Source organism: Symphalangus syndactylus, chromosome 12, assembly GCF_028878055.3.
Source record: "Symphalangus syndactylus isolate Jambi chromosome 12, NHGRI_mSymSyn1-v2.1_pri, whole genome shotgun sequence".
In the NCBI taxonomy this organism is placed as follows: Eukaryota; Metazoa; Chordata; class Mammalia; order Primates; family Hylobatidae; genus Symphalangus; species Symphalangus syndactylus.
This window is the reverse complement of record NC_072441.2, coordinates 72031249-72042406: the sequence shown is the minus strand read 5'-3', so window position 1 is coordinate 72042406 and position 11158 is coordinate 72031249. Positions and strand designations below refer to the sequence as shown.

The 11158-nt window shown below is 40.7% G+C and overlaps 1 protein-coding gene across 4 annotated transcripts in view; it reads right to left on the bottom strand.

Moving 5' to 3' along the window:
* Positions 1 to 1423: 1423 nt before the first annotated feature.
* Positions 1424 to 11158, bottom strand: part of HAO2 (hydroxyacid oxidase 2) — a 31947-nt gene continuing 22212 nt past the window's right edge. For 2 of the 4 annotated variants that reach the window (XM_063624716.1, XM_063624715.1), the window contains exons 4-8: positions 10503 to 10780; positions 8725 to 8934; positions 3320 to 3478; positions 2899 to 2968; positions 1424 to 1799 (exon numbers count right to left, since the gene is read on the bottom strand). In XM_063624716.1, the coding sequence (XP_063480786.1) occupies positions 1744 to 1799; positions 2899 to 2968; positions 3320 to 3478; positions 8725 to 8934; positions 10503 to 10780 (773 nt within the window). In that variant the 3' untranslated portion in view covers positions 1424 to 1743. The remainder of the gene's footprint in view (positions 1800 to 2898; positions 2969 to 3319; positions 3479 to 8724; positions 8935 to 10502; positions 10781 to 11158) is intronic. The other 2 variants (XM_063624717.1, XM_063624718.1) reach the window with 2 other exon arrangements.

Below are 11158 nucleotides of genomic sequence, written 5' to 3'. Positions count from 1 at the left end.
CATTATGAGTAAAAGAGAGAGTGATGAGGAAATGTGTTGGAAGGATGAGCAGATCATGCAGTGCCCGAGAGAGCGAGAGATCAGTTTAGAGTGTATAGCAAGTGGAATGGGAAGGTACAGAAAGGTTTTAAATAGGTGAGACATAGGATTTGATTTTACTTTTAAAAACTCTCTCAGGCTGTTGTATGGAGAACAGAGTGTGGCAAACAGCAGGAGAGATGATGGGGAAGACATTGCTGAAGCTATTAGTTTAGACTTAGATTTTTTTTCTCTAACCTTCTTCTTCTTCTATTTTTTTTTTCTTGGTTTTGTTGTTGTTGTTTTGAGATGGGGTCTTGCACTGTCACCCAGAACACTGGAGTGCAGTGGCATGATCCTCAACTTCCCAGACCAAGTGATTCTCCTACCTCAGCCTCCTGAGTGGCTAGAACCACAGCTGCACACCAGCACACCCGGCTAGGTTTTTAAAGAATTTTTAAATTTTGTAGAGGTATCCCTTTGTTGCCCACGGAGGTCTCAAAATTCTAGGCTCAAGTGATCCTCCTGCCTCAGCCTCCCAGTGTACTGGGATTATAGGCATCAGCCTTCATGCCCAGCCATCTCTAACCTTCTTGATGTCTTCAAGTGTCAGATCTTATTCAGCTGGGTATCCCTGCTCTAGAAATCTATTCTAGCTGACTGCTGGTCTCAGGAGGTTTTATTCTGGTAGGTCATTTATATGTTTTCCAGCTGTCCTTTATCTATTCCTCTATCCATCCATCCAACCCAGAAATGTTCATTGAGATGTTCCTATATGCCAAGCCCAGAATCAAGCATACAGTTTCTTGTCTGGAGCCATTCCTAGTCTATTTGTGGAGAGAGACATGCAAATAAAGAAATATGACCAGGTGTAATAAGGGTTGTAATATTGGAATATGCAAAGTACAATAGGAAGGACAGAGCAAATAGCCTGGGTTAATATTCGGTGACAGTGAAAAGTTGAACAATGCCTTGAAAAGTTAATAGGAATTTTCCAAACAATAAGTATATATATATATATATGAGTATATATATATACTTATTAAGTATGAAACACTACTATTTCTTAAACTCCTACTAGGTGCTAAGCATTGTGTTATGAACTTCAAATACATTATCTTACTCAAACTTTTTCCCAACCTACTGGCTAAGGGAGTATAATCCCCATTTTATACACCAGGACTCAGAAACACAGAGAGATCAGAAAACTTGCCCAAGTCACATAGCTTGCCAGCAGTAGTCCTGACTGTCAAACCCATGTCTGTGTGGCTGCAAAGTCTATGTCCTTAACTATTTCCCTATTTTCTATAGATAGGAGTACGTTTTTATTGAAAGAAATGTCTTGTATATACAGCTCCTCTGTCCAGAGTGCAAAGTTAGATAGTCATTTCATAGAGTTGTATAGAGTATGCAAAAAATATCACCCACTAGTGGTTCCAGTCATTAATGATCTGTCCTTTTGAGATCTTTTACTTCAGAGGAAGATTTTAGGCAAGAGAGCAACATATAATAGTCAGTGATACAAAGAAGGGCATGGAACATTTGGGGAACACAGGGGTTTGGAGGGCCTGAAGCACAGGGGTGGAGGTATTGGAAATATGGGAAATATGGATCATGAGCCTCCGGACAGGATGGGGTCCGGGAAGGACAGCATCACACACTGTGCTGTGAGTTTGTGATCCTCCTGTGGGCAACCTCAGCAGTCTGGTTATTCGCCTTTTTTTCTTACAGCCTGGAAAACTGGACCAAGTTTCGATTGATCTCAGCGACTGACCGGCAGCCTAAAAAACAATGTGGTTACAAGCTCATTTTTCTCAAACACCAGCAACTCACCTCATCATGGGTAAGGGGTGATGAAGGGGAACAAGTCTGACTTGATATTTGTGCTCACTCTTATAAAATGGTTTACATACAGAATGAATAATGTAATTTTGTTTGCATTGGGAATTATTCTGTGAACCTGAGCCCAGGTCATCTCTGAACACGGCCATGTCAAAATGTCAGGGTAAACATGTAAAAACCCTATTTTAGCATTTTCTAAATCAACTCTTGTGTGCAATAGATGTCTTTGATCTTTATCTTGGTTCTGATAAGGCTCAGGGATATAGGAAGTATCTTTTCGGGAGGAATATGACACACAGATAGCAAAAGAGATGGGGTGAGTATTCCACATAACAATTGCCTTCTAAAGGAAAGTTCTGTCAAAGGAAAAAACTCTTCTTTAGAAGAAGATGTTAATTAATATGTAAAATTATGGCTGTAGCTCAGATTAGACATAAAGATTGAAGAGAGTAACTCCAGATAAGTAAAAGAAGGGAGAAGGGGAAGCTGGCATGATGTTACGGGGCTGGGGAGTTGTGGGCTTGAGTAGGCAATGAGAAGTCCCTGGTGATGAGAAGGCTGAAAGAATGCAGTAACAGGCTGCGTAATGTTTAACTGGGAGCTCTTTCCATATTTATGATGTATGCACCATAACTTTGGCAAAATGTAGTATTCACAGAAATATACTAATGAGAGGGTCTTTTCCTAAAAGTAGAAGGATAGAAAAGAGTTGAGTTTCATGCCTGGGTTGATTGGAGTGGACAGAAACAGCAGGCATAGGATATGTCAATAGTCCGTAAATTGAATGAATTCAACAGAAGCAAGAATTCAGAGCCAGAGGTGACACTTCCCAGAACTGAAAATGATCTTGAGGATAGCTCTGGTTTCCACTGGGCAGAGAATAGTGCTTAATCTTTGTCTTGAAAGTTGCCTGCCTGTCCTATCTTTTGGACAGCTACCACGTCAGGAAAGGGTCTGCTAGAGGGAAGGACTGCTGCTCCTATTCTTTAGCCATCCTACTTTAAGTTCCAAATCAGAGAAAAAATGTTTTTAACTTACCTGTAAGGGCCATGGAAGTGTGGAACTCATTTGTTAAAATGTTCAAAACTTCCTTAACACCATGTTCACCCTGCTCCCGAGGCAGACAGATAGAGACACAAAGAGACATAAAGGAACATTCTGACCATCCATTGAGTATAAATTCTAGATGTAGTCAGAGCTATAATGGGAAAGATGGGGAATATCTGTGAAGTGAGAATTACCTTGGGAATAAAGGAAAGCACAGAGACAAAGATAGGGGATGAAAGCTATTGAACATTTTGTAATAGGCTTCAGAGGAAGCATGGAGATGCAGCTTAGGTGTAACTATCCTTTAGGAATCATTTTGAAAATGGCTAAGCTTGGAAAATGAACCACAGGAAAGCACAGAAATGAATGAGAAGCTCTGTATCTTCTTGCTGGTTTGCTTTGCCACTCTCACCTTGCAGGCAAGGCCCCATAGGATTGGTCTCCCAAGAAAAATGCACTTAGCTCCAAGGGCCAGAGCCTTCAGCACGTCATTGCCAGTTCGGACCCCGCCATCCAGGTAGACTTCAATTTTCCCCTTTACAGCAGCCACCACTTCTGTCAAAGCATCAATCTGAAAAGGAGATACACATGGGCTGGAGGGCTTTCTATTTTGACTCTCAAACTTGGTCTTCCTGGCATACGACCAGGAAAACCAAGCTGAGGAGATGCCCTTGACAATTTCTTCCCCTCCCATGCTTGAGGCTGCTAGCGCTGATTAACTGCAGTGGCAGTCAGATTCCTGAGGCCCTCCTGCCTTGACTTTCTGCTTTGACTCCAGTCTAGCTTCTCTCTGACTCACTTAACTGTCTTACAAGTTGGGAGAACTGCTTGGTTGCTCTTTCCGTCCTAAAAGGGACATTTTCCATTTATACTGTTCACTTTAACTTTCTTCTTTTCAAACAACATTTTGACTTTTGATTTTCTTCTACTCTCTCTGTTTCTAGGGTGGCACAACTACAAAGGCTCTCCACTGCAAAGGCACTAAGTCTTTTTGGCAAGACAAGTACACTTGGCCATGGCCTGCATGTCTGGATTGCATCCTGACTTGGGAAACTGGGCTGAACATTATTTCTCATGCACCACTTGACCAACTTGTCCCTGACTCCCTCATGGCGTATCTGAGAAAATGAGATAGGACTAAAGTACAACATGGTAAAACTAAAGTTTGAGCCTGTGATAGACAAAATAAAAACATCTTATCACCTTGGCCTGATTTTCCTAAGGAACTTTGTCTCTTATGTTGCCTCTTCAATTCCAGGGAACAGGCCTATAGGCCTTGACCACACAAGGTGCCCAGGCCAATCTTTGCTTCTAGGCACCTACAAGTCTGTAAAGAGCAGTGACAAACAGGCCTCTTATGGATCAAGGGGGAAGATCCTTGGGGAGGGAGTTCTGGAACTCCCTCAGGGTTCTTGTCTGTGCTTCTCTGAGGGATGGCCTGAGAAGAGGAGTCAAAACTGGGCCCTATGAGGCCTTCTGCTGCCAAAGGAATCCATCAGCATTCTACCTGAATGGGATCTTTGGCTGAGACTGAACAGTATAAGAAACTAGTGAGGAAATAATTTTCTACTTTAACTTATAGGTGGGGGTGCGGAATTGAATATGTTTTGAACTTACATGTAATAACTAGGGAGAATTCATATTCTAATAAGAGGCATTTTTTATAGTCCCAGCATGGTATTATTTGTAGTATTTTTATAATGTTGTGAAAGAGGTGGGAACTTCTACGAGGAACTTTGAAATCACCTGATTTCAAACTATAGTATCTGAGTTTTTGGCAGTCCCTTATAGTCTCTGCCTGAGGTCAGTGTCCCACTCCCTGCAGGTTGCTGCCAGTGCTATAAAAGGTGAGGATTTTGAGAAAAGTTCCCGCCTCTATGAAGTTTCATATCTAACATTGTTCTTGTACTTCCTCCTGGTACCAGGGGAAAGGATAAGTCAGCTATTGTCCCCAGAAGATTCTAATGAATGTCCTGTTCTGTCCTATTAAAAATTAACTCTAAAGCCTCGCCCTAAGGTGAAATTTACTCCCTATTTTATTTCATCATTATTATCAACTCCACTGCATAGTATGGTTCACTAGAAGAGTTTGTACAAATATATTTCTCTTTCACAACATCATAAAAATATTCCAGCTGGGCACAGTGGCTCACGCCTATAATTCCAGCACTTTGGGAGGCTGAGGAGGGTGAACCACCTGAGGTGAGGAGTTCAAGACCAGCCTCGCCAACATGGTGAAACCCCATCTCTACTAAAAATACAAATAGCCAGGCATGGTGGCCAGTGCCTGTAATCCCAGCTACTCGGGAGGCTGAGGCCAGAAAATTGCTTGAACTTGGGAGGTGGAGGTTGTAGTGAGCTGAGACTGCGCCATTGCCCTCTAGCGTGGGTGACAAGCGTGAAACTCCAACTCAAAAAAAAATAAATCCAAATAATACCATGCTAGGACTATACAAATGTCTTTTATTTGGACATGAATTCTCTCTCGTTACTAATAGTCACCACAACAGCATGGTACTGGTATAAAAATAGGCACATAGACCAATGGAACAGAATAGAGAACCCAGAAATAAAGCCAAATACTTACAGCCAACTGATCTTTGGTGAAGCAAACAAAAACATAAAGTGGGGAAAGGATACTATATTTAACAAATGGTGCTGGGATAATTGGCTAGCCACATGTAGGACAATGAAACTGAATCATCATCTCTCACTTTATACAAAAATCAACTCAAGATGGATCAAGGACTTAATTCTAAGACCTGAAACTATAAAAATTCTAGAATATAACATAGGAAAAACCCTTCTAAATACTGGCTTAGGCAAGGATTTTATGACCTAGAACCTAAAACCAAATACAGTAAAAACAAAGATAAATAGCTGGCACTTAATTAAACTAAGGAGCTTTTGTATGGCAAAGGAATAGTCTGCAGAGTAAACAGACAACCCACAGAGTACAAGAAAACCTTCACAATCTATACACCTGACAAAAGACTAACATCCAGAATCTATGAGGAACTCAAACAAATTAACAAGAAAAAAAAAAAATCTCATCAAAAAGTGAGCTAAGGACACGAATAGATAATTCTCAAAATAAAATATACAAATAGCCAACAAGCATATGAAAAAGTGCTCAACATCACTAATGATTAGGGAAATGCAAATCAAAATTACAATGCAATACCTCCTTACTGCTACAAGAATGGCCATAATAAAAAAATAATAGATGTTCACGTGGATGCAGTGAACAGGGAATACTTCTACACTGCTGGTGGGAATGTGAGTTAGTACAACTACTATGGAAAACAGTGTGGAGATTCCTTATAGAACTAAAAGTAGAACTACCATTTGATCCAGCAATCCCACTACCGGGTATCTACCCAGAGGAAAAGAAGTCATTATATGAAAAAGATACTTGCACACTTGTTTATAGCAGCAGAATTAACAATTGCAAAAATGTGGAACCCACCCAAATGCCCATCAATCAATGAGTGGATAAAGAAACTGTGGTATATATATATAGAAATACTACTCAGCCATAAGAAGGAATGAATTAATGGCATTCGCAGCAACCTGGGTGAGATTGGAGATTGTTATTCTAAGTGAAGTAATTCAGGAATGGAAAACCAAACATCATATATTCTCACTCATAAGTGGGAGCTAAGCTATGAGGATGCAAAGGCGTAAGAGTGACACTATGTACTTTGGGGACTAAGGGAGAAAGGGTGTGAAGGGGGTGGGAATAAAAGACTACAAATAGGGTGCAGTGTATACTGCTCAGGTGATGGTTGCACCAAAATCTCACAAATCACCACTAAAGAACTTACTCATGTAACAGACACCACTTGTTCCTTAATAACTTATGGAAATAATTTTTTTTAAAAACCTCAGATAAATGATGCTTGAATACAATGTTTTAAAAAAACAAATAGCAAACTCTGACCTGTGAGCTGGAAGTTTGTTTTTATGAATAAATAGATCTGGGGCTAGGATTAAGGTGAGGCGAGTGAGGCAGGGTTATACAAGCCCAGGGTCAGGTTTCACCTGAAGCAAAACCCTCACTAGGCTCACACTGATATTTGTGCTGTCTCCAAGTGAACTTGAGTTTGTTTGGATGTGAAGCCAAATGGCTTGGGAGAATAACAAGTTGATCAGCACAATAAGATAGGAGAAATTTTCCTCTCCCTGGCCCCTGCCTTAGCCAATACTCATTCTCTAGTGGTGAAGCACAATGGGAGAATTAGTCTTCCTCTTTGTCTACTCATTACTCAGTTCTTCCAAAAGAACAAGACCAGCTAAGTTGATTAATGAGAGCCGGACACCTATTGTATGATGTATTTTATTAGCTTTCTTTCAAAAGCCTATATTCTACTGTTTGCTGCTTGTTGGTGGTGGGCTCTTCATTGCCTTCTGCTCCTATTTAGGCATAGTTGGGATGACTCAGGGCATGCTTGCTTTCTCTGTTTTGCTAAATACTGGATGGCTTGTAGGCATCCTGGCAGGGGTTGGGTGAGAGAGTTCAGTGTGTGCTCAGCCCAACCACTTTCTCCTAAGGTTGCAGGTCAATAGGTGGGATGAAAAGCGGGAGACCCAACCACTTCAGTTCAGCTCTTACCAGAGAGCCACAGTGAAGGGTGATCCCTGCTCTCCATGTGGGCTTGCCATTCCTCTGCCTTTACCAGTTAGAGCTGGTGCAGAGGAGGAGATGAGTGGCTGGCTCTTAGGCTTCCAAGCATCACGTGTATGGAATGTACCAACCAGCTAGTGCAAATTTCTAAGTCCTGGAATTTATCTTAAAGAAGTACTTGAGAACGTGCTATGGATTCTGTCACTGATGTGTTGTTTAAAATAGGGAAAGATTAGAGGCAATACAGATGTTCTACAACGGAGGTTGGTTATATAGTTGTCTCTTCATACCACATACCATTAAAAATAAGAGGAGCATATATACTGAAACAAAAAATTGCTCTTAATATAATGCTAAGTAAAAGAAAAAAAACAAAATATTATTTATGCTTTTCTTAAACACAAAAAGTTGTATTTGCATTAAGAAGATGTTAACAATGACCAAAATGTTGACATTAGTGATAGTGATAAAATTAGTGTTAATTTTTATCTTTTGCTTATGTATATTTTCTAATTTATCTGCAGTGAACATGTTTTATTTACATAAGTGTCAATGAAACTGAAAAGGAAAAAACTTCATTTTCTGTTTCTTAAAACAAGTCAAGCAGCAATAGAACATTTGAAAAAATATAACTCAATGAAAACAAATCAACAACAAATTCCCATGTAAAGATTCTTTCCCTGCCTTCCTGTCTCTCACTTTCTTGCCCTCAAACTTCATTTATAATGGACATAAGTTTATGAGTTAAGGGAAAAAATTAAGGATTTTTATAGATTTTAGCAAAAGACTCGTTAGGGTGTTCTTAGAGTTTTGCCATGAAACGTGTTTACTTTAGAACATCTGTCTAATCAAATTCGACATTAACTATTATCTATGTGAACTAAAGACAAGTTATTTAACATCACTAAACTACAGTATCCCCATTTGCAAAACAGGGATAATAACACCCATCTTGCAGCATTGGCATGAGACTTAGAGATGCTATATGTAAAGGTTGAAAAAACAGCTTAGCACACAGTAGGCTACTAATAATAATTAACAGTCCTTAAAATTCACAGGTACATACCAACACATGTGGTACAGAGGAGTGAAATATGCTCAGATTTCACAGAGTCCCTTGATGTGGACACACTCACACATACACACACAGCACTCACAAACACACCCCTCTCTGAAGTAATCCTACTTACTGAAGCGAGAACCTCATCAAGCTGCCTCCCACCATGGTTGGAAACAATGATGCCCTGGACATTGTGCTTCACAGCTAACTCTGCATCCTCTTTTGTCAAAATCCCTTTAAGGATGATGGGCAATCGAGTTATGCTCTGAAACCAGGAGAGATCATTCCAGCAGAAAGAAGTGCTGATAGGAGTCATCTGGAAATAAGGTATTGCATTTCCCTATAGGAAATAAAAAGGGAACTTAGTCCTGAATTCTCTCAAGGCTACTTGATGCATTCCAAAGATGAGACACATTTGGAGAGCTGCCATTTATAAACTGGAAGGAGGAAGAACAGGGCTGAGCATGGTGGCTCATGCCTGTAATCCCAGCAATTTGTGGGGCTGAGGCGGAAGGATCTCTTGAGCCTAGTAGTTTGAGACGAGCATGGGCAACACATAGAGACACTGCTGCTGCTCCTCTAAAAAAATAAATAATGGTGCGTGCCTGTAGTCTCAGCTACTCAGGTGGCTGAAGTGGGAGTATCAATTGGGCTCAGGAGGTCTACACTGCAGTGAGTAGTGATGGCGCCACCACATACCAGCCTGACTGATAAAGTGAGACCTTGTCTCAAAAACAAACAAACAAACAAACAACAAAGAAAACAAAAAGAAACAGGAGCAACAAAACCCAACAATGTTTCTAGCTCCTTTTTCTAACAAAATTTGTATAAAAGAATTTCTACTTCAGTTGCTTATCATTGACTATGAATCATGTTGCTGCTCAATAATTGTGCTAGGATCTGGGGACACAAAGACAAATAAGACAAAATTTCTACTTTAAAAAATTCAGAGTTTAGTATATGAGATGGATAAGCAAAAGCATTTATAGGTCAATGTGATATGTTATGGTTGAGACATACCCAGGATAAGAACTAAGCAATACTAAACCAGTTGTTACCCAATATTTACTCTTGGCTCACCATGTACATCAAATATTTGTAAATCTCAATGTGCTTCTGGAATTTGAATACGGATTTTGGAGCACCTCAAGGCCAATCTGTGATTAATGAGAACTGTTGAGTTACTTGGCTGGGTGTCACAACTGCCCACTGGCTGAAAAGGCTTGCTTTAGTATCTGTACTATAGCCAGGGATGCCCACTTTATCATGGCTGTCTCTCTCTAAGGTACTCCTTGCCATTTAATCGTAGGATTTTAATGGGGAGGGTGCCCTTTGTAGTCACCTAGTTCAGAGGCTACAAACAAATGTGCTATAGCATCCTGGTGCTCCACAAATGAGTTCCATGTGTGCAGAGATATTGATTCCTCAGTTTCAAGGCAGTAGGGTAGAATCTGGCCTGTCTAGACTGTCTGGCCAGTCACCTTGGTCATGAACATCCCCTCTGGAGAGTCAGTTTGTCTATGTATGCCATCTAAAATTGGCATTTTCTGAATGTGTCATAAAGTAGAAAATGTTAGATGAACTTTTTTAGTTTACTCTCCAGTTCATGCAAAAATCTCTTCCGTGGCTTTCCTATTTCTCAGCATCCAGCTCTGGCCAGAACACTTCTGGTGACAGGTTGCGCAGCTCCAAGGGTGAGAACATTTGGTCTTATATTGATTGTGCTTGTCTGGAAACTCTAGGGAGCAGGAACCATATCTGCTTTTTCGAACTGCTTTATCCCCAGTGTCTGGCACAGAGCAGATTTTCAATAAATGCTGTGGAAAGAAAGAATGGAGGAAAGGAGAAAACAGGGAAGGAAATTTGCCTCCTGCAATGCCTGTCCATTGAATTTGGTATCTTTCTTACCTTTTTAGGTGACTGAAGATCTGTTAGTGTTAAGTTCCTCCTCAAATGGTTTTGAATGTCATGTCGCCTGTTGCCACATACAGGTGCATCCAAAGTTATTACCAAAGCTTTGAAACCTAGGGATTCTACCCTCTGGATCAACTGTTTGTTCAGCTGCAGGTCTGGATGCACATAGAGTTGGAACCATCGGAGGCCTTCAGGAGCTGCAATAACAATGTCTTCAAGGCTACAGCTGGCAAATGTGCTGGTGATGTAGCAGATACCAGCTGCTTGGGCAGCTGCAAAGCAAAGGACGTGACTCAGGCTGGAGGGCAGAGGCCTCTGGACTGGGCTGAGAACCTTGGGAGTCTGCATAGCCTCTGGCCATCTTGCCCCATGAACGCAGATAAAGCTTAATTTCATTCTGCTTCCTTGTAAGAAAGGGATGGAAGGCAATTTGATCAGGCTGAGAGACCTAAACCTTTTTGGGTTCTCCTCTATATAACCTGTCTTACAAACTTTCTACTCGATAACAAAATATTTCCAGCTAAAGATGCCATGCAATCTCCAGAATCATGTTGGTTGTGTTACAGCCTTCAGACAGGAAAATGGGCCTCTTATGAACTCCTTAATGAAGAAGAAGAGAATTAGAGAGGGCAGAGGATGAGGGAATGTAA